At 44.3% G+C, this 24,121-nt stretch overlaps 1 protein-coding gene across 4 annotated transcripts in view; it reads right to left on the reverse strand.

Annotated features, from left to right (window-relative positions):
• The window catches only part of ZNF462 (zinc finger protein 462), a 90,987-nt gene that overhangs the window by 35,791 nt on the left and 31,075 nt on the right, over nucleotides 1–24,121 (reverse strand). For 2 of the 4 annotated variants that reach the window (XM_088156472.1, XM_014883840.2), the window contains exons 2-6: nucleotides 15,718–15,968; nucleotides 9,533–15,078; nucleotides 8,484–8,648; nucleotides 6,625–6,728; nucleotides 3,451–3,569 (exon numbers count right to left, since the gene is read on the reverse strand). In XM_088156472.1, coding sequence (XP_088012598.1) covers nucleotides 3,451–3,569; nucleotides 6,625–6,728; nucleotides 8,484–8,648; nucleotides 9,533–15,078; nucleotides 15,718–15,937 — 6,154 coding nt within the window. In that variant the 5' untranslated portion in view covers nucleotides 15,938–15,968. Of the gene's footprint in view, nucleotides 1–3,450; nucleotides 3,570–6,624; nucleotides 6,900–8,483; nucleotides 8,649–9,532; nucleotides 15,079–15,717; nucleotides 15,969–24,121 lie in introns of all 4 variants that reach the window. The other 2 variants (XM_014883842.2, XM_014883836.2) reach the window with 2 other exon arrangements.

A 24,121-nucleotide genomic window follows, 5' to 3' on the forward strand; every position in this document is an offset into this window, starting at 1 on the left:
GAAGTAATGCACAGTAGTGGATTTAATTTTGAACACATTCCAAGCCATAGAGACAGCAAACAAGGGGAAACAAATCCTGATACAAGATTTGTTTTGCACGGAGGCATGAAGGCAACTGGAACACAAAGTGAAACTGTCCCAACACAAACAATGTGATATTATATACAGGTGCCAAGTTATTGTTTTGAAAGTGCCACTTCCATGTACAAGAGTAACACTGGCCACATATGAGTCGTACATAAAGTGCCAAAACTAATACAGGAACGAAATATTCATGAATAGCAACAGAAGAACAAGAGTTCTGGTAATGGATGAAGCAGAAGATGTTTTCCACTTCTTGACAAATCCAGCAAAGAAGGTTCTCAAGCAGCACTGCTTCCCACACCAGAAATAAGTGAACCAAAAGAGAATGTCAAAACACACGTGTTGCAGTCTTTCAGAGCAAACACACCCAAAAGGATTAAAAGCCATCCTCCACAAAACTCCCACCCCTGTCTTCCAGAAAAACCATGCTAGTCATCAGGACAAAATACAAACTCTTAAACACCCTTTTTTGGTGTATCTGAAAAAGAACAGATCACTCAAAGAGTCTGAAGTGGTTAAACAAAAAACTGCCCTGCGTGTTCTTTCAAGTGACATTCCTCACCTGTGCATTGCATGAGTTACATATTTCCTTTTTACAAACAGAAATACAACATTTCTTGAGTAGCACGCACAACGAGTTGCTCAATGGGACACAATAACTTAAGGACAAAAGATATTCCAAGGTTACAAGATACAAGTGGGATACAGATATAGACCTTCATGACTTTATCAGTGTACGAGATTCCTGGATGACAACGTGCACCAACCAACTGTTAACTTAAAAGCACCACAGGACATTAAAGCAAATTAAGGATGATTACATACCAAGCAGCCTAGACACACTAATAAATATGCCCACTATTCATTTCCAATGGACATCAGAACATGAAAGGATGTATCTTATTGCAGAGGAAAAGCTACAGTTTGGCCCAACAGAAGTTTTCTGCGGTTTTTTTTGACTGCTAGTTTTGCGTCTCCCAGAGTGATCACATTAATACACAAACAAACAAATAAATGTAAGCATTTATGTAGTGGGTCTCAACACTTGATATGTACTCAAAGCACTATGTTCCAGATTACACAGAAACTGAACAGGCCCAATGCTCTTATCTTAGAATCACCTATTTCTGCATTTCCAGAGTAATTGCTGATTAAGAAATTGGTAACAAGGATTCCTCAAAAACACAAGCAAAAAAAAACCCAAACCAAACCAAACAAACAAACAAAAAAAACCAAACAAAAAACTAAAACAAAAAACCAAAACAGGTCAAAAAGTTCAGATGAAAACAACAGAGAGCCCGTTTAGAGAAACTGTAAACTGTTTTGCTCCATGCCAAAAGAGATAGCACACACTGGATGAAAAACAAACGCCAGAAACACTGGTACCAGCTGTCACACAAGAATGGATTTTGTAGTTCACTGAATTTTGATCCATACTCAGAAAATGAGGTAGAGAGGCAGACTGAGTAAAACACCTCAGGAATCAGGATTTTACGGACTTTTAAAGATCTCCAGGAGACTTCAGGAAAAATTCAGGAGAACTGCAGTTTTACATTACAAATAAACGGCTAATGAGAGGGTTAACAATTGAAAAAGAAAATCGTAACATAAGAGAAGTTCAGAGAATCCAGTTATTGAAAAACTGGGAAGTCTGAGGAAGTCAGATATTTTTGTTCAGTAACACATATTTCTGAATGACTGACTCAAAACAAACCAAAGCAAAGCTCTGACTGAAAAACATACAAGCAACTTTTCTGTGATGTGACCATTCATTTGGTAGAAATGGGACCGAGGCAGAAACATATCTATAAGCCTTTGGAAACCCTATTACCCAAGTCACTGTGCAGGCACTATCTAGGCAACCATGAAATTGTGGTCTTGTACAATGCAAAACATGGCCCTTCGAGGGGTGTCTGTCCACTAAACCAAATTCAGAAGCATGAATTCCTAATAAATCAATCAATGAATTACATGAAGAGAAGTGTGAAGTAAATATTAGTTGCACGGTAACTTTGGGTCTAAAAATCTGGCAGGCTCAAGCAAGCAGCCCAGCTGTGTAATAGCATAAAGAAAACATTACTTTATGGTTGGTGAAAATAAAGAGCCATAGCTCCTCCATACAGGATGTGGGATTCTGTGAGCTGGAACTGCTGCATGCAGTTGGATTTCCTAGAAGGGACAGAATGTCATGGTCCTCCCACACAAAATGAAGGTGGCAAAAGTTAAGCTAATCTATTTTATCCATCCAAGAAACAGAAACGGGCACAAGCTCTATGAAATAAAAAAAAAAAACCCAAACAAACGGGAAACAAAGTCAATCCCTCCTATATTTCCCTAGATGAAAAATGCCTTTGGATCAATGGCAGCAATAATTTTATTTCCTTTTTTTTTGTATCAGCAGACAGCTACAAATTTCTATGCTTTTTCTCTCAATTTTTCCACCTTCCTCCTCCACCCCAGAGTATATGACTTTGAGTTAGCAAATAACAGACAAAGGAACCTACTTGTGGCCCTTTTTATCAGAAACTCCTGTTCAAGGAGTTTCTGCTCACAACTTTTTTAACAACTGGGCTGGCTTTCAGGTTTTCAGACTAATCACTATTCTATTATTTGAACCAGAGTGCATGTTTGGATTGAAAACCAAAGGATAACCTTTCAATGCAGGATGCGTGACGGTGCCAAGAGCCTACAGCCAAGGAATAAAGATGAAGAAATCCTGAGTCTCACTTTTTAATAATCAAAGGTGCAACAATTTCAGGTGACCTACTCTGCGTGACACATCACCTTCCCAATTCTTGTTCCTCAGAAGCACGGCTTGCTTGTATGGATTGTACTGAAATACAGAGATTTGCAAGACAAATTTCCATGTTCGGTAATGCAATTTTGACATTCTCAGTCTGTTGCACACAGACCTGACTCCCAATGTTCTCAGGGTTTGGTTTTAACATGAAAGCCAGCATAAGACTCTACCAAAACCCAAGGTGCTGTTCAGTGTCTTTTTTCCAGAGTCACCTAAAGCACAAACATAGATACAAAGAGCAGAGCAAAGCTCACTGCCAATTTGCCATGGCATCTATGGTATAAGCGATGAAATCCACTTGGAGAAAAGCACAGAAATAAGGAAAAGGTATCATTCATATAAAAGAGAAGAGAAGAAAGAAGTTCTTGAAGTAACCACACTTTAAATCCTTGCCCTTCCCATTACCCAAAATCCCACTTATCTCAACAGGTTCCATCGACTGTGGCCTTTTGGAAGAGTCTTACCCAGCTCTGGAGACAAAACACGTGGTTCAACCCAGCATCTGTGATCAGCCACAAGAACACACGGGGCCATTTCAGCTGCAAGACTGAGAAGGGGAAACTTACCAGCATGAGCCTTGAGGATGTGGGTTTTCAGGCGGCTGTTGTAGGATGACTTGAAGGGGCAGAGCTTGCAGCGGAATGGCTTGTGGTGTCCGTGGTGGGTCTGCATGTGGCGGTCCAGGCTTGAGGAGAGACAGAGAAGGGAGACAGAAAAGGGTCAATTGTTTCAGCCGTCCCTCCAGAGGCAAAGCAAAGCACCCAAAAGCAACAGAAGAGCAAGCAAGAATCCTGTCTCACACTCTCTGAACAGATTCGACAAGTCTGCTGTAATAAACTTAAATCTATTGTGAAGGAAAGGAGCAGAGCTAACACCAACTCTGTTTATACAGAGAGCAAGCCATCTAAATAAACTTATAGGGCAAGATTAGTATAAATTAAGTTATGCATGATCCAGACTGAAAGGACCAGATGAAGAAACATGAAACAGGCAAGAAATTATTTTCTTATTAAATTATCATTACACAATTTTTCTCCTGCCAAACATTTTTGTGAAAATATATATACCTCCTCTTGTCCTGTTGATCAAGGGTCAAAAAAAAAAAAAAAAAAAAAAAAAAAGAAGAGAAGTATTTTTTTTTGTTGACCAGCTTTACTGAGGAAGCCTTCTTTTGGTTACAGCAGCAAAAGCAGATTAGAGATCCTGCTCTGGGGAGGGTGCCAGCAGGCTACAGTTGATGAGTTCTAGGATTAAAAGGCAGCAGAGTTTCAGAAGCAGCAGTGTAGGAGATTCTACATGAAGCTCAGCAGGAAAAGAAGGGGTGGCAAAGACCAGCCTCTACTTTCTTCAGGGAAAATGGAAGTACCAACAGCCTGAATACTGTGAAGTGATCAAAAACTGCTCTCGACACAATTTGTCCTAGCAGCTCAGTAAAGTTTGGAGGAGGAAAAAGGACGTTTCCCACATTTTCTGACAGAAGATCAAATTCATTCTAACTGAGTGAATCCTGCAGAGCTCTGCAGTTCTGACACTGCAGCTGACAGACATGAATGCACTGTCTCTGTGTGGCAGGCAGGTAGTCTGAGCCCAAGCTGTAAACATTTCCAGTATAAACCTCTACTTTGGACACATTTATGCTTTGTGATCTGGTCTTAGCTCGAGTCATTCCAAGGGGCAGGGACACTGCAGGAGTTACAATTTGCCAAAACTGCCATCCACCCTCCCAGCTCGGTTCTAGATGTATTTCAGGCGTAGTTCTTTTTATTTGTCCTGAAATTGTCCTGCTCTTTTACAGAGTACCAACATGTAGCTCAAATAGCAGTTGTTCCAGCCCTGTCACACTACACAAGATTTCACGTGATCTTTAGTCCCACACTGACAAGAGCCTGAGCCAGAAAATCTCTGTTTACGAGAGCTAACACTGAAGCCTGTGTATTCAAACATCTGATAACAGCAGAAAAATAGAAAATTAACTTGTATCTCCTCTCAGGGTCACTTCATACAAATACAACTTAGCAGAAATCCAGGATGGAGTCTGGGACAAGACAAAATGCACAGGTTTTCTAGAGAAATGGGGGAAAATGTCTCCTAAATGAGTAAGGCTTTGAACACTTGCAGTGAATACTTCATAGAACAAAACTTGTTTTAAATAGCCTCCAGGGAATGAGATTACTTAACAATTAAAGCAGACTGCCAAAGAGGTGTGTAATACATATTAAGCTATTATAAATATATATACCTTAAGGTATTCAACATGGCAATAATTAAAATTATGTTCACAACCACATAGTTTGCCAGCTGCACTCTTCCAAAAGGAGGTTTTAAAGTTTTGGTCAGATTCGGGAGAATAGTGGGCTGTTTAAACATTAGGTTTGGTTTCCTTCACCGACTTAATCTCCCAGGAGAATAATTGCATCAGAAACAAAAATAAAAGAAGAAGCAAACAACTTCAACAACAGAGACCACACCTATTATCAAGTTAGGTGGTGAGTTCTTCCCTGCCATCCGCCACTTTTTGATTTACCCATCTCGCAACTTCTGGGACGTGACTTATCCTCAGCAGGAAACAGAGTGACTAGGCACCAAACTCAACAAAAGCCTGATTGTTGAAGCAAGTTTACCAGGCAAACAGCAAGCCCTGCAGGGGCTCCCCTCGCTGTCAGCCTTGCCAAAGCAGGGTGGGATACACCCAGCAGTTTACATCCCTTCCCCAAGTCCCTCTCCTACCCTTGGCTGCTCAATCCCATGGACCTTTCCAACTGTGGCATCAATCTGCAATGCTGTGACACCAGCAGAAACCTTGCTTTTTTTTTTTAACACAAGGAACTAAAAAATGTCTTCTCTTCCACATGGATTTGATTGTGAAACAGTGACATCATCACCCAATTTAAGAGTGCTGCCAATGCCTGGATCAAATGGGCACCTGGATCTGTCCTCTTTTGTTGAAACAGGGAGCAAGCAGCTCTCTCCCCAGAAACTAAGACCTGTGAATTAGGTCCAGGGTGCCAGTGGAAAATATATCACAAACCCCATTTCTGGGGGGACACATATATTTTTTTAATTAAAATAATTTTTAAAACTAACAAAGCTAAGTTGAATCTCAAAGAAACCTATGATAAGAAACGTGACTATTAATGATGACCATTTATCAGACAAGGAAGCAGGATGAGGGAGTCACCCATACAGCACACTGGTAGGAATTTCAAATGCTTGTGGACTGAAATTGCATGCCATAACTGAGAAAAAAAATCTGATTTAAGGTAAATTTATGACATTGTTTTAACATTAGAAATGAAAACTCCAGCCACAAAGAGCTGTAGTAATTATAAACAAGGTAGTTACATGCAGCAGAAGTTTCTTAAATATGGAAGATTAACTTTTCTTTTCTTGGCTAAGTCTCATGCATTTGACAGAGGTGCATAAGGGGTGGTCTGCACTGTTTGCCTACTGAAATAATCCTTATTCTTTGGCTTGCATGCTTCTCCCCTACATGCAAAAAGAGGGCTAACACAAATTCAAGAAGATATAAAGGTGCAATCTTTTACAAACAGCCAGTCATAATGGCCAAAGATTTTGCAACATGGGAAATAAGGTTAACACCACGAGAAAAGCATGGCTCAACATCAAACTGAGCGAGCTCTTCTTCAGTGTCAGCCCACAAAACAGCATTACTAGCTGGTGATTCTTTAGGAAACAACACCAGGAAAAAAAATAAAAAAATAGATAAAGCCACAACTTACTTGTGCCTGAAAGCAGAGACAAAGGAGCAATACTGGCAGCTGTACTTGTCTTCCCGGGCAAACATGGCCAGAGCCAAGTGACTCCTCTCGTGAGATCGCAGACCCTGCATAGACATCAAAACCCGGTCACACTGGCTGCAGTGGTAGCCCCCAGGCCTGGCTTCATCTTCCAGGGATGCTCCATATTCAGCTTCTGTAAATTCCACAATGCCAGGGTCTTTGGCTCCCTCAAAACCCTCCATCAAAGTTGTGTTTGAAGGATCTTCATCTTCCTGCTAAAAAACACATATCCCCCCAAAGCCATCAATTCTCTCTCCCTTCTGCCCCTCAGTTTTTCCCTTGTGTTCACCAGAAAGTCCAGGCTTCCCACAGCATTATTTCGCTAAACATATCCCTACACAGACTCCACATCAATGGCTTTCTGAAAAAAAAAATTACCTATTCTGGGGAGGGAAAAACATAGTTACATCTATTATGTATATACATGCATATGTTAAAAAAAGAAAAAAAGTATCTCACTCCTTGATCAACTTTATGTCAGATCATGCAAAAAGACGAGAAACCTATCTTTCAATAGTTTCGGTGTGAATCTTCTAAACTTGATCAGACAATAATTAGCAAGTTACAGGAAAGGTAATTTTAGTTTATTCTGCTCTAACATGCTGACTCATACAGCTGTCTACTCTTCAGTAGACTTTGTCCATCAGTGCCAAACTCTCAAGAAACAAGATGGTCAACTAAGGCCCTAGAACCTTCTAAAAATACAGAGCAAACAGAAAAAAGTCCGTTTATTAAACCCTCTTTCATAACTTTCCCATTTCTAACCAGAGTCATGCATTTGTGCAGCTACTTAAATACCCTGTAAGAGGCATTTCCAGCACATTCTTTAGGCTGTGGCTTTCAGCTCTTGTTCCCTGATGCAAGATTTTATTTACTCAAAAGAAAGCACTGACCCTACACAAGCATCACTCAAGAAGTGAGGAGAAAAGGGGAAGGACTCTTAGGAGGGAAGCATCTGAATCTGTCAGGAGTACCAGTGAGAAGGTAAGGAAAGGTCAGTGGCAGGGCAATGAAAGCTCTCAGGTAGTGCAAATTAAGCCGTGGAGGACACGGCTTCATCACAAAAAGCAGATTATGTCACCAAAAAAGGCCTGCCAGGCGGCAGGAACCTCTCACAAGAACTAGTTCCCACAGTAGCCTTGCTACACTTTTACGTCCCCTGCTAATAAATATCCTGGAAATCAGACTTTGGAACACGACCTGTCCTTGGAGATGTTGTAGGAGGCACCCCTTTCCACAGGGAGAAAGGAACAACATGTTTGTACCTAACCATCTGAAGGGGATCACAGGCTCAGCTGGCCACTGAATGTTTTGTTTGGAGCCAGCCTGCAAGTTCCATGTGTAAAGGTGTACCACAAGCAGCTTCCCACATTTGTACGTGCACACTTTCTCTTCCTAAAATAAAAATCATATACATCTAGGAAAAAAAAGAAAACAACTCATTTTGAGCTTAACAAAGCAGAAACGTAGCCCATAAAGTAGCTGAGAGAAAGTTTCCCACTCATAACCAAGTCTTTTGGTCATCAACGACATCAACTCCTTTGTGGCTGAGAAGAAATGAGAATTAAAGGGTCTTCGTGCACCTAGATTGAGAGTGAAAAAAAGTTAAAACATCTTGAAATGAACCAAATGCACTTCAGAAACTTCGTGTTAGATTAAAACATCATGCTGAACCGGAATGCCCAGTTCAAAACCCATTCAACTTCACAAGAGCCCTCCACAGGTTATCAACCAGGCCTTTATTTTTAAACAATGCAAGTAGTTTCAGTCACTTTCAGTCACCTTTAAGGAATTCTTACCTTCACAGTGGCCGACACAGAGGAGACATTCCCGTACTGGACATGCTTGCGGAGGTGATTACAGATGGCTCGAAGTGTTGGATGGACTTCCACGCAAAATTTGCATTTGTAGCCAACTACCTTCCTCTCCTTGAGTTTTGAAACATCTTCCAAGTGTCCAAAAGCCTGTTTGAGCACACAAGCATAAATCACTGAAACAGGCTTTGTCACACTGTTTTTAGGAGCACAGACCAGACTTTAGACCTGGTGTTATACTTGATGTCCAGTCTTGCAGAACTGCAAGGTTCAATTTCTGTTGAGATCATTCACTCCTACAAAGTAGGACAAGACACCTATGCAGAAAAAACATTCAGTTTTTATGGCTAACAGTGGTCCTCCAGAAGACCACTTAGGTTTGGCCTGAAGCTGTACCTCCTCCTCCTCCACAACCCCGTAACTTCCCCAACTTCTTTGCAAAGCTTTTCCTGCGCAAGTGTATTTTTTCAAACTGAAGCAGAAGGAAGGGGGTAAGTGGGCCAAAAATGGAGAAACAATTTGGTCCTCTCCTTATGAGGCACTTGCCCAAAGCTCCTGTCACCAGATTCATGTTATGTTAATCTTGAATGCTCAATGAGAGAAAGGACTGAGAGAGAGAAGGTTGAGAAGAAAACTGATGTGTTATTCAGAGGGACATGAAAGAAGGGGATGGGACATTTTGTAGAGAATCTGTGACACAAAGTACGTGGCAGCCTTGCCACAAAAGAACAAGCGACTGTCAGACACAGATGGCCCTCCAGAAGCGTGGGAGGGAGGGAGGAAAGAAGACAAAGAAAATACTGAAGGAAGCGGTAGGAAGGAACAAGGTTTCCTACAGAACCTAGGGAGATGTGGCGGATGGATGAGGAAATTAAAGCAGGATGTGTAATTGACTTATGGAGCTCACTGGCACTCTGAGTCATTCATTAGCCTGTGGTCATTTGGCTGTCAAAGAGAACATGCAAGTGGGCACTGGTGGGCTCCCCAGTGGGGAGCAGGGGGCAGAGAAAGAGACCAGACACACAAATCCTTACCCTCTCTTGTTTGAAATCTGCAAAAGCACCATCTGCATATTTCTGCTTGCTCAAAAGCTGCTTCCTCCTCTCCTGACGTTTGGCACGCTTCTGGAATTCCTCATTGTGACCATTCAAGTGTGCAGTCAGCTCTGCCGTGCTATGCAATTTGGTATCACAGTGCTTGCACTGGTAGACAGGGCTCTGAGAGCGGGTGCCACTTCCAAGGATGGAGAAGTCCCTCTTCAAATCCTTGCTGTGGTGGTCAGTGTAATGCATGCACAGCAGCTCTGCCGTGCTGAAGGACAGCTTGAAACATTTAATGCACCTGAAGGGAAGCCACTCAATTTCCTGAGCCTCAGCCTCCACCTCAGGCTTTTCAAAGTCATTCCTCTCCTCGGCTGGAGCTGGCTTTTCATGCTCATCAGCGTACACAGCAGTGAAGTATCCCCCCAGCTTGCTGGCGTGCTGCTTTTTAGGGAAAACACCAGGGTGGCGCTTCATGTAGTGGGACACGATGCCCTTCTTGCTGAAGGACTGGAAGGAGCAGAGAGAGCACTTCTTCTTCTCTACAGCCCTCCTCAGCTCCTCGCTGAGCTGAGGAGTGTCATCCTTGGGAGGAGATGGAATGATCACTTTATTGGGTTTGTCGCTTACTGTCCTGGAGGCTGCCAGGCAGTGAGTGTAGTAAGCATCAATGTCATGTCTTTTCTGGTAGTGTGCCGCGAGCCCTTTGCGGATGGGGTTGGTGTAGGAGCACAGAGCACACTTGAAGAGGTTGTTCTTGCCCTCTGGCTGCGCCCGGACGTTGTTGTGTTTGATGCGGTAGTGTCTTGCTATCCCCTTCCGAGTGGAGCAGAAATATTTGCAGAGCTGACACCGGAAAACTGTGTGAGACACTAAGTGAGAACTAGAGAAATGAGGCGCTGGCATGGAGACCTCTCCAACATCTTCAGCAGCAATTTCTGGGGAGGCCTTGATTTCTGTCACCATGTCTGGCTCCACTGAGGCAGACACCTTTGGTGGCGACTGGGCAAAAACATCAAATTCGGGTTGATTGTGGTACTTCTCATAGTGGATTTTCAGCTTCTCGAGGGTTCCGTGGGTGTAGGGGCAGAGTTTGCACCGGTAAGCACCATAGCCCTGCTTGAAAATCCTGCTTGTCTCTTCCACGTCGTTCTGAGCAATGTCGGTCGACTGCTCCACGTCGTGAACAAAGTCTTCAGCAGTGACTTTTACTGATGGGTGCCGCTTCTGGTAGTGTGTGAGGACGCCATGAATGCGTGTGTTAATGTACGGGCAGTGCCTGCACTTGTACACAGCCCCCGGGTTAATGTCTATGTCCTGAGCAAAGTCTGCTGCCTTCACTTTCATGCCAGGATGTTTCTTGCCATAATGCGTCAGGAGGCCATGCAGGTTGTTGTACTCAGACTGGCACACTGTACACTGGTATGGAGTGGAGGAGATGGCAGGATTTGCAGAAGCCAGCTGGACAGTTTTTTCATGGGAAAGGCTGGGATCCTCTGCGCATTCTGGATCCTGATCCATCTGTGGTGCTGCTATCTGATCTTCAGAATCCATCCTGACCCCACCTTCATCAGGCTGTGGCATGGTTTTCTCAGCAGTATCTTTCTCCTTAATGATATCTAACAGCACAGACTCATCTCCATTCATGGCCCAAGGGTGAAATGCTTGGTAGTGATTAGTAATATCCCAAATAGAAGATGCTTCAAAAATGCAGTCTCTGCATTTATAGGTCTTCATCTCTGTTGGCATCACGAGGGCAGGAGGGGAAGGATCGGGACCCGCCCAGAGTTTGGTTGCCATGTAGGTATAATCAACATAATGCTCGGGATGTCTCCTTTGGTAATGCACAAGCAAGCCACTCGGCTCCGTGTGTGAATAAATGCACCATTCACAGTGATAACCAGCTTCTATCAAGCCATCCAGAAACGCCCACCTCAGTATGGACGTCACCGTGGCCTTCAGATTCGGGTGGTCCTTCTTAATATGCTTCCTCAGTGCATAGAAGTAAGGGGAGGTGTAGCTGCACTGCCTGCACTTGAGGGCTCTCAGCTTGGACTTGTCCCGCTCAGTGCCGGAGGCGTGGGCGGGCAGGCTGCCGGCAGATTTCTTCTGGCCGCGGTCACAGAGGCTCCTGATGGTGGCCGTGTGCTGCCTGATCACATCCGCGTTGGCTTTGAAGTCGCGGTGCTTCTTCTGGTAGTGGATGAGCACGCCCTTCACGGTGCGGTTGCCGTAGTCACAGTGCTGGCAGAAGAACATCTCGTTCTCGGGAGGGTTCACCGAGGTCTCGGAGCCGCCCCGGCCCAGCTGCTGCATGGACACCGGGGGCCTCTGGATGCCAGGGGGCAACTCCCCCGCCCTCATCATGGCTGCGGTCGGCGGGGCCTGCCTGATGTACTTGGCCGTGACCTTGATCTCCGGGTGCCTCTTCTGGTAGTGGACAAGCACCCCTACGACGGAGCGGTTGCTGTAGGAGCAGTGCTTGCAGTAGTAGAGCTCGGTAGAGAGGTCCGGGGGTGGTGGTGGGGGAGGTGGAGGCTGAGAAGCCAAGTTGGACAGTTTCGGGGAGATGGGAGCCCCCAACTCAAACGACATTTGAGCGAGGGCAGAGCCCCTGTCGACAGAGACTACGCGCATGGTCTTCTGGATTCTGAAATACGAGGCCTTTTCTTCAGGGTGCTTTTTCTGGTAGTGCACCAAAACTGAATGCATGTTAGGGCTTGCAAATGAACACACATCACAGTCATAAACAACCACAGTGTTGACTGAAGGTTCCTTCTGATTTTCACATTCAGGACTGAAACTCTTGGTAGCACTTTTGTTAAAACCAGCTGGCACACCAGTCCCGCGAGCCACGGGGGTGGAGGTTGCCATAGTTTTTGGAGCAGAATTCAAGATCTCTCTCAGTGTCTGAGACTCTGTGTTCAGCCCTTCTTGCTGCTCGACAACATAGCTTGAAAATATCATTGCATTGTTAATTTTCACTGTGGGATGCATTCTTTGGTAATGTGGCATCAGGCTTCTAACATTTGGGCTCGTGTAAGAGCAGAAGCGGCAGCGGTATATCAGATCAGAATGATCAAAGTTCAGTACATTCATAGCTTCAGGATGGTGCTCTCCATAATGCTGCTGCAGGTCTTCAAAATTTGTATAGTCAATGTAGCACTCGAGACACCGGTACACTGCACTGTGGTCATTGGGATCCAGGATGTACCTAAAGCTGAATTTAATGTAGGGATGCATTCGCTGGTAGTGGGTGCTAACACTCCTGGCAGATTTGTTGCTGAAATCACAGTGTTTACAATAGTAAAGCCTGCCAGTGTCACTGAACTCTGAGTTTTCATTGTTCTGGTCAGTGCCGTACATGTTGGACTGGCTGCCCAGAACAGAGGCGTTAGGGCTCTGATGATCCTTCATGCTGACAGCAGAGTAGTAGTCCTCCTCATCCTCAGACAACGTGAGCTCAATCTCCGCCCCGTTGGTGGAATTGTAGTCGTGCTGCATGCTTCTGAAGCTCGTCTCCTTCTGGGAATCGTTAACCTCTCTGCCCCACATTTGCTGGGGTGCGTACGAACTGGAAACCTCCATCATTGGTTCTGTTTGCTCTTCCTCTCTATCTAACTCCACCTCTATCTCCACCTCATTGTCCTCTTCCTCTTCCTCATCGTCCTCTACGTTAATCACAGCATCCTCCTGTTGTTTGTTTTGGCTGATCTTGCTCTGCAGGTTGCTGGCTATTTCATCAATTCTGGTTCTCTTTTTCACCGGAGAGAGATCTAAAGGGAAATCATTTGAGACCTTCCTAGGGGCTTTTGCAACAAAGTTATTTTTAGATGAGAGCCCAAGGATGGAGGTCTGGCTCTTCTTCACCGTGCTGGCAGAGGGGTGAGCATCTGCCTCGCTCTCCTGCGGTGCGTTTGACGGCGGCCCGTCATATTTTGGTAGGTTGTCGCAGAAGGAATGCTTGTGCTGCTGATGAACTCTGAGGCCCTTCAAAGTGGTGGTGGAATAGTTGCACAACGTGCACTTGTATGGATGCTGTGAATGGGGCTGGGGTGATTGCTGCTGCTGCTGCTGCTGCTGCTGCTGCTGCTGCTGCTGCTGCGGTTGCTGCTGCTGCGGTTGCTGCGGCTGCACGGGTTCCATCATCCCGGCTGACTTCCTGCCGTTGATATTCCCGCCCTCGTAAGACACTGTGCTGTCGTTCAGGGACGAGGCGATGCTCTCGGCCTGGGAATTCATGGTGTCCCAGTCGGATGTTGTTCCTGTGTGACACTGCTTGTGGGCACCGAGCTTCAGGGAGCTCTTGCAGGTGAAGGGGCACTCGTCACACTTGTACACAGCCGTCTTCCCAGACAGGTGGATGTTCTCAATGTGGCGGGAAATACTTCGGCGGTGCATGGTCAGGAAAGGGCAGAAAGGACACTGGAACCTGTTCATGTATCTTCTGAAGGGAATTCCCTTTGTTTCCAACAGTTTGTTGCCATCAGATCCCATCAGCTGCTCTGCAGACATTCCTGAGGTCTGGTGATCCATGGAGTTTAAGCCATTCTCACTGTCCATTTCATTTAGCTCTTCATCTGAGCTGGAGTCATTTAGCATACTGCTTGTTTCCAGGTCAGCAGAAGAATTCGTCATATCAGCAATTCCATAGCGGGATCTGTCAGACAAATTAACCATGCCTGAGTTGTGAGGTGACTTAGGCTTCATTTGAGGGTAAGACACAGAAGAAAACTTTGAAGATGTAGAAGAGTTGGGCCTGATAAGTGAATTGCCCATAGATCCCCTGAAGTTTGAGACATTAGCACTCGACATCTCACGTCCTGTTGTGTTCATGGACATGTAATTCGAGTTTGGTGAGGCACTCTGGGCACTCTTACTCTGCACCTCAGGTGTGCTGGTCCCATCCTGCTGCTGCCTCAGGCTCGACAGGATTTTCACCATGCTGCGGTGCTTCTTCATCATGTGGTCACACCAGCGCTCCCTCCGAGGTGTCTGGTAGCTGCACCACTCACAGCAAAAGTTGCCCCTAGACTTGGTCAGGGGCTTGACCATCGACTCCAAAATGCTCCGCTCCACCACCTCTGCCGGCAGCTCCTTGCAGGGTTCCTGCACTGGCACAGAAGCAGACGTTGATTCAGACACAGCAGCAGCAGCAGCAGCAGCAGCAGAAGGAGCTGAACTCTCTTTCAGGTTGTTTTTGTGATACATTTTCTGGTGCTTAATAATCCTCGCACGCCTGGGTGACTTGTAGGTGCAGAACTGGCAACTGAAAACTTTACCAAACCCTTCATGCATCATGATGTTGTAATTTAGGGAACTAGAAGCTGGTGGCCCCACTGAGCTCCCCCCAGCCTGTGCTCCATGAACCTTCCGTGTGTGCTCTATGAGGAGGTTTTTGGAACGGAAGTAACGCACACAGAACTTGCACTGGAAAAACTTGCTGGTTGGTTTAGGATTTGGAGCCATATGCTGGCCATAGAAAGTCTGGCTCTGGCTATAGTAACTTCCAGTCCCCATCTGACTTGTTGCATTTTGCCCTAAAATGAGAATTAAGGTGTATATGTAAATAAATAAAATAAAAAGGCTTTTCCTTCACCCACCCTGTATGCTTAAGAATGTAATCACACCCTGAACTGACAACAACCATTCTAGGATTCTCACTCGCTTGTGGTAAGATCTATCAACCTAGCAATGGTCAGAAAAGTGACCATTATGCACAATTTCTATATATAAATGACTGTGGTGTATAGTTTTGGGTGGATAGTTTCTAAAATTACCTTCTTGGGGGAGAAAAAATTAAACTAGTTTCAGTTTGAAAACTAACAAAAGTTAAAATTTTGAGGTGGTTTGTGGTAGTGAAGAGCAACTATGAAAAGCTGAAAATGAAAAATCAGTATGAGAAGCCCCATGAAAAGAAGCTGGGAAATAAAACCATCCACCATGCTTGCATTTGCAGGGAGGAAAAAAAAAAAAAAAAAAGCAAAAAAAAAGCCATGGTCAGAACCAGTGCAGCTAGTGCTAGATATCTGCTTTGCTGATATAGCCATAAAGATAATGCAAATTTTTAAACCACAATAAAGGCAGAAACTAAAACACACTGAAATAAGGCACATGCAAAATAGGAGGTAAGAGCTGAGATCTTAAGAGTTGAGATCAATCTTGGAGTTGAGATTTACCTGCTATGTCATCTGCAATTGCGAATTCATCCTTTACAGAAGAAAATTCAACCTCGGTCTGGTTGCTAGCATTGATGGAACCAGACCTCGGCTGGGTAGGACTCTCCTCAGAGACATCAGTTGGCTGCAGAAAAGCAGTGTGAACATCCTGAATGTGAGCTTTTAGGTCTTCATAAGATGGAGCTCGAAAATCGCAGCCATCACACTGCAGGACCTCCATGGCTCAGGATGATCTTTTACATTAGAAAAATCTGCAAGAAAAACAGGGGAAGGAAAGAAGAAGAACGATTGAGTTTACAGCAGTGCTTTTGGAACATATCCTGGAAACACCAAGGTAACACCAAGCTTTCGATGACTCAATCATTTGCACAGATTCCACAAACACAGCAGCGTGAAACTCAACCTTTCGTTGCCCTATTGAGAAGCACCTACTCAGATCCACAAGAAGCCCTATCTAGGTAGCTCACAAGCTGCTGACTCAACTCTGTGGACAGTCAACTCTCTGAGAAGTGACTACTGATCCAATGGACTTTGTCCCCTCGGCTTTTCCATTACTTAGGGCTGTTATTCAGAATTTGGTCTTGTTCAAAGGCCCATGTGCAGAGAAATGGCACATTACTCCCAGTCATGCACTAGAATTTACAATCAGAAGACAGCAGCTTCTGCCTTCAGGAGACACATTCTAACCTTCCTGGAAGTTGCCAACTACTGCCTCATTCACTACCACGCATCAAAAGGTTTTACGGGGATAAATTTTTCTTCACAGCATCCTATCAGTCCTGATGTTGAAAACTCAGACGTAACAGCAGGGTTAGATACAGTTACACAAAACCAAGGCAGAATACTTTGCTCTGCCCCCCTTCCACCAAGCTTTTAAGGGCACCTCCACTCTTTGTTAAGATGTTTACAGTTCCAGTTCAGTCCATTCTAGGGACAAGACCTTTGTGCCTTAGCGGTATGGGGGATGGAGACAGCCGGAGGAAGGAAAGGACAGCATCGGGAGTAACCATACTGAAAAAGTGCAACGGCAACACGAGTTACAAAGACTCAAGAGTCATTATGACTTCCTTGATATATCCAAAAGCCCTGCATACCTTCAAGTACAAAGCAACACAGTGAAGAACGGTGGTTCCGTTGTGATAATTAATCCTGCGACAGAAGGTTGCACTGCCATGAAGGACAGAAGACACAAAGCACAAGCCAAACAAAAGACTTAGACCCTCCTACCCTGTGCAGTGCTTAGACACAAGAGCTATCTTCCTATGCTAATACAGCAATTGCCTCTTTAAGCTTCCATGCCATGTGCATGACAAACGGAGCATTTCAGAAGTCCAAGACACAACAGCAGCCCACAGCAATTTAAATTCCATTCGTTTGTTGTACGTGGAGTATGAAGGAAGCAACCTACAAAGCGAGGAGAAAGGTCCAAAACATTAACGCACAGAAACAAGAGAGGGTACTGCACCAGGATTTTAGATGAAAGAATGCTTCTTCTGATAGCCTGCTAAAATAAACTTCTAGCAAGTCAAATTCCAGACAGTCTGAGCACAGAGGCTCTCCACATATTTACCTACATTACTTTGCAGGCTGCACTGTTGTCCTTTCTCTCCCCCTACTCCCTCTCACCACCAATAAAGAAAATGAACGCTGCACCAGCTTCTTTTCAGCTAACAAAGTTACAATAATCGAGATACTCAAGCTTTTATGTGCAAGCACCAGACCAAATTGTGTGGAAGAGGTTGCTATCTGCTCTGGATCAAATTACAGCAGTGAGTGAAGCCCCACCCCACGTCTCCTTTAGCACAGTCCATTAGACCTGAAAACAAATTTTTCCATGGAGCAGACGACTCCTGCATTTAGAGCACTTCACAGAAAAGCAGATCATCCAGTTTTCACTACCCATCCCCCCAAGCTTAGTCCTTTCATCTCAGCCAAACAAGCCACAGCTCCACTGAATGTGTTTATCACACTTTCAAGAGATATGAGCCCCTGCGTCACTGAAGCTTTAAGACTCACTAAGCTGCCCTAGTCCTCTGAGCTTTGGGAGCAGCCATTTTAGCTCAGACAACTCCTGCACTCAGAGAGCCTCAGAGCTTCTCGCCTGTGCACAACATGGCCTCACTTATCTCAGCTTCAGCTCAAGCACACCAGCCTTTTCTTCTTCCTTTCTTTCTTTTTTCCCCCTTTTTCTCTCTCTCTCTTTTTTTTTTTTTTTTGCCCCCTCCCTTTTTTAAACTCCTCCTCCTTAGGTGATGCTTTAAAATTCTCCATCCCTCAGAATCACATCTCCCTTTTCTCCTGCATGGATTGCCCTCCAAACCGTGTCGCTGCTCTCCCCCTGCGCCCTTTCCTCAAAGCTGCACCTTCTCTTCCTCCAGCACCAGGCTTGGGTTTCCCCAAACCATCTCCTCGGGGTTGGGTTCCCCTGCCCCATGGGTGACAAAATGTGGCGGTTCGCTCCACGAACGCCGCGTTCACAGCATCAGGACACTGGTCCAAGCTGTCCTACAGGCAGAGGCGACACGCAGCTGAGCCTCCCAGGAGCAGCAGCAGCAGGAGGAGGAGGAGGAGGAGGAGCGGGGGAGTGAGGGGGGACAGCAGGGGGAAGCCTCCAGCCCGGCCTGTCCCTGGGGAGCTCTCCTGCTTGGCGCAGAAGACACACCACCCCACTCCCCTGCCAGATTCCAAAGTCTAATGACCTTTGTTAATCACCACCCAGCCCGTCTGCATCAGCAAACCCTGCCAGCGGACACACCCTTCACACAAAGGCTGTAGCTATGCCTTTTAAGAGAGGTTCTCTCAAAGCTCCATTGTGTGGAAGAGATGAAAAACAACGCGCAACACACAAAAATCTCACTCTTGCCCCCCTCAGCCCTCCCCCTCCTCAGCCCCCCGAAAGCTTGGGACCCTTTTAGAAACATCGCGGCAAAACGCTCTCAGCTCTGTTTTGGAAAACTTCAGGCTTACGAAATAGAAAATCAGAAGGGAGACCAAGGATGAGGATATGGAAAAAAAAAAAAAAATAAAAAAAAGACAATTCTGGCCGCTCCAAGAGGTGGAAACCAGCACCATCTTCATTCATCATTCATCTCCAGCACACGCTGCTGCTTGGAGAATGCTTCCTCTTAAGGATGCTGGTTGCTGTCTACACAAGCTTAAACCAAGCGTTGTGGTGAAAGATACCATTAATAGCTGCTGATTACAAAACTGGTGGAGAACTCTCTAATGGGTTCCAGCTTGAATCTCAGCGGGGTCTGCACCACAAAGGCAGCACCAAGTCCAAGAAGAGGTTATTCTTCCTTGCTTACTTGCTTAGTGGACTTCAGTGTGATGTTTTCACCATGCATCAGGTGAAAGAGAGCAGGAGGAAGCATTCTGTAAGGGATTCTGCTCTGCCATTTCCACCTCCTTCTTTAAAATCCCGCCATTTCACAAGGGCTAAAACACACACTGCTAGTCTGAGCTCATGCATCCAAAGAAACTTTAGCACAATGTGCATCTTTCTTCCTTTTTTGTCCACATGGACACCGGGAGAGACTCACCCACCGACCGACAAAGAGCATTTTCAAGTGCTGATGTTAAGAAATACACTGGCAAGGCACATCCCAAAGCCACGGAGACTGGTTCAAGATTCACACATCTCCATCGTGCTGAGTTAAGCTAAGACTTTCCATAACCCTTTACATCTTCAGTAAGAAAATCTAGATGGAGTGACACAGGAGTTACCAAGTCTAGTAACTCAGCAGCAGAAGTGTGGGAAGAAAAACCCGAAGTAACCAAACAAAACCACCATTAAATGAATCCATAAATCCCAGAAGGCCTTGAACATATTCACAAGCAATCTCTTGAGACCACATTGCCTATAAATAATATGTGACTTCTAAAATACCCTTACTAATGCAATGCTAACCTCACAAAGCATTATTAAAATTCCATTGTCTGGCTAATTTGCATTTACAACCTCTTCTTAAATACATGGCCTTAATGCTTAAATATAGAGGTATTCTCATTTTTCTAATGAGCAAAAAGCTTTCAAAACATTGGGCTATAGAGATTCTCAAAGCTACTGTTTTAAAGACACAAGGTGGTCTCAAATCGTCTACAGCATCCTTCTCTACACTCATAAATGCCTGAGAACATCTGAGACACACTTGCATTAGATTTTGAGGTTTTTAAAAATCCAAAACAAAAGATAATTGTGCTTGTTGAACAACAGTAATTACAGAATTTGGCAGCAGCCAAAGTAGTACAAATCATTATGTTTAAGTTTGGTTTTAAAGCTTCAAAATACAAAATTAATTGTGAAGCCCAAGGCACTGACCTCAAAATTGAGCTTCTGTGGTTTGACTACCCATCCGTTATATTTTGAGATGGAGTCAGCAGAGCTTCTACAAGTTAAGAATATGCACATGCACAACCACAACTGAAAAGGTCAGTCAGACCACACAACACTCCATGTGAGCTTCCAGCTCAGCGTTAGTAACAGCGCCTGTGAAACAAAGGCATCTCCAGCCCTTCCTCTGCTCAGATGATCAGAGGCATCTTCATCCCCACCTCACACAACTGCAGGCTGCACTCACAGCTTGCCTTCCACTCAGTGAAAAGGTGGAGCAGAACAGAAAATTTTCTTCCCCCAAGCGTGGACCAGGGAAGTGTTGGAGTCACCCTCCCTGGAGGTATTTAGGAGATGTGTGGATGTGTACCTTGGGGGCACGGTTTAGTGGGTGGAACATGAGCAGTGCTGGCTGATGGTTGGACTCAACGGTCCTCGAGGTTTTTCCAGTCTTCCCCACCCTTCCAGAAATTAACTACCAAACACCACGGAAATTTGCCAGCATGTAATTACAGATAAGACAGTTTTTGAAATTCCCATGAGTAACACCTCAGGCATTTTTCCCTGCTAGAGAAGCCTGGGTTTTATACCAGTGCCTACAGCTGTGCTGAGGACCTTCCAGCTGCCTGGGCTCCTGGCCAGGTTCAGCCCATGTAGCAGAGCTGCTGCTCTGATCTTTGGATTTGGGGTTTTGGGCTTTTTGTTTCTGATTTTTTTCTTCTTAAACACTTTTTATAATGTAAGATCACAACAGCAGAAATGAGGACTAAACAAATAAAATAATAGGAGTAACGCAAAAACTTACACAATTGAGAAACTGGAAACCTGAAGGCTATTCCAACTGGAGGAAGCCAGCCTCATCTTTCATTTATGAAAGGAAACCCCATAATTAATTAAGAATTCAGAGAATAAATTCAGCTCTCAACTACAGTCAGATAAACCTACTCAACACATGGGTCTTTTTAAGCTACTGAATTCCAGTCAAGCTATTGGAATACTTGGTCCTCTGAGGACTGTCGTTGGAGTTACTTTTCTGAGCTGGTAACAACATAAACTAAACTGAAATACCATTTCTTTTTTCACTGTTTTTAATTGTTTTTCTTTTTAATTTGATACAACTGGTTTTGATAGAAATCTATGGGGCGGGTTGCAATTCTACAATATACATACTTTGTGGTTCTCATTTTCCTGTAAAGTAATTAACGATAAAACTTTATCACCAGTTACAGCTTTAATTATCAATATCTCCATACATCCAGTTTTGGTCTGTTTGTTCCATTCTGAAACTCAACAATTAAGGACATAAGAGATACATTAGCTGATGCCTGTGATTCCATTTTCCCAGTAAACATTTCCCTTGACTTACATGGAAATGTGTATCAAAACGTAAGGTATTTTCAGGAAGAACTTTACTATTGGAGATTCATTACAAATCAATAATAAAAACAATCTAAACTGAGAAGACACAAACTCATTTTCTTCCCTAAATGTCCTTATCCAGCTACTTGAAAGAGTGTTTGAACCTGAAGTGGCTTTCAGATCTGATTCCACAAAAGGAGGTCTTCTACACATTCTTTGTACATTATCTTCCAAACTTTTCAGAACTCTCCCTATCATGGAAAATAGGATGGCCAACTTTACTGATCCCCATACAGCTGATATTTATTTATGTTCCTGAATACAGACATTTAACATACCAAATAGCACACTAAATCTATCACAGCTTGCAAAATCTTCTACATTAAAAAAAAATATATAAAACCACATTATTCTTAAAGCTCATGGAAGAGATGATTCTCATTGCTACCAGAAGCATGGTTAGGTTTTCCTTCTTTTTTTTTTTTTTTTTTTTCCAGTTCAAGAAAACAAGGATTCACAGAACTTCTCACATGAATGAGATGAAATGGGTGCAGATGATGGATACAGTGGTATCAACTCAACTGGCTCCCCAGGACTGTGACTTCTCAAAAAATGAGGGTGGAAAAAAAGCAAAACAAATTAAAAAAAACAAAAACAAAACCCCAGAAAAATGTAGTTATTGACTATTAATACCTGTTAGCCATCTCACTATAAGACCATAGCAGAATAAAGGCAAACCATTGATTTTAGAAGATGATGTGAAAGGAGAATCTGTCTGCTTCTGCTGGGGCTTTACTGATTCGAGCTACCTAAGTGCTGATGACTCTTCCTTTTCTCACAAATAATGTTTCTTCTCTTTCTTTCTCTCCTGGGGTCGACATATATGTATGTTCTGTTTTTAAAAAATACATTAAGAGACCATCTGAATGCCTGAAGGACACTTGCAAACTTCAAACTTTTGAAATAAAAGCAGATTGCAAATAAGATGCCACAATCTTATTAAAAGACAAGCTTAGACTGTCATACAAATTACAGTTCTGGTGTTTTTTATCCCTCTTTCCTTTGGGTTAGCTGTGAGGCAGTACATGATACGGAGCATAGGCAACGGAGTTTGAGGATAAAGAACTTCCCTGATGAGAAAGGCTCTCAAACATTAAATGCTGTTGCTCCAAGCAAGGCTAGGATGTGTTCTTCTGATCTTCTGAATTATTTTCATGGCAAGTTATTAATCCCTACAGAATTCAGAAAGATACTAAATGTATATGTGAGAGAATCTGAACAACTGGATGGTCAGAGTAGGACTTTCTCCCTTATTAAGTTTGCTACTTAATTTGCTGCACAAAACCGTTTAAGAGGGAGCTGAAACAGCATGGGGCAAAAAAAAATTTAGAATAGAAATGTGGTTTTGCCACTTGGTTCCTGTACTCACAGGACATGAACCAAGTCATTCACCTCCCTGACACAATCCAGCCCCTCAGTGCTCTTCTGCACAGACACAGGGGCAAGTGGGCTGGCCCAGCCGAGGAAAACAGACACCAGAGCCAAGCAGCTTGGCTTTTGTACCCTGCTCATTAGTGCTCCCCATATGGCACAATGGAACTGAACGCACTGGGGTCTGGGGTTTCTAATTTCCAGCCAAGAGTGTATTGTTAATTACCTCGAGCAATGCTGTCGCTGTGCGTTAGGAAAGAGGTGCGAACCCCGGTGTGTGTTGAGTTGAGAGAAAGAGAGAGAGGAAGATGTCAGTAGGTGGTGCTGAAGAACACGGCAGCACCGTGCCCGGGTACTCCAGAAACAACCTAATTCCTTCTCATGCATTGCAAATACCTTCCAGGAGCTTTTACACAAAGGATGCATTACCAGCCTCACCCTGGAAGGAGCAGGGGAGCAGCAGGCTCCTCAGCTTGGCGCGGCCAAAGATCTCTTCCCTGCCAAGGAAAAGTCGGAGCTCTTTTCAAGGGGGTCCTGCCAGTGGCAAATCTGACGCGACAAACTCCACCACATACCCTGCTGGACCATGGACTGAAAGAACAGTCACAAAGTCATGTCTGAAGGGAGGAGAGATTATCTCCTGATAGCCATCTGCCCTTAAAACACCCTCCAGTGCCTTTAGAAGTAATCTTGCCATTCACCCTGAACTCCATGCTCCACTCCATGGTCGCTGGCAGTGCTGTGGGTGGTGAGCTGTGAGCTTTAAAGAGGAGCAAATCTTAGTTTGCAAGAAGCACGGTATTTTTACAGAGGCTAAATACAGCTTTATAAACTGGTGGCGGAGCTAAATCACCGGAGCACAGAAACTGCTGGATTATTTTAGGGGCCACAGAATTTTAATCTTAAGAGATCTGAGATTAGACCAGCCAACACAGCTGGTTTAAAACACATGCAGGCACTCTGAGTGTAGTCACAGAGGTGAAAATCAAGTCACTAGCACTCAGAAACCTCAAATGCAAAGGGCAAAGCTCTGCTTTGTGCCTCCTCCTACTGAAAAAATGTGATGCCAAATAAAGACAGAATATTACTAGCTTGAAAGACGTATGTGAAAACGTACTTTTCTGGACTCACGTTCCTCCTTTAAGTGCAGAAACTGAACTGGACCTGATGTAGCTGTGGTGACAGAGATTGAACTTGGCTGGTGAGAGGAATAATCTTCCAGCCAGAGATCACTTCCCTAATTTGGCACCCTATTACCCTGTTTGGTCACTCAAGACTCAC

Source organism: Sturnus vulgaris, chromosome Z, assembly GCF_052056855.1.
Source record: "Sturnus vulgaris isolate bStuVul1 chromosome Z, bStuVul1.hap1, whole genome shotgun sequence".
In the NCBI taxonomy this organism is placed as follows: Eukaryota; Metazoa; Chordata; class Aves; order Passeriformes; family Sturnidae; genus Sturnus; species Sturnus vulgaris.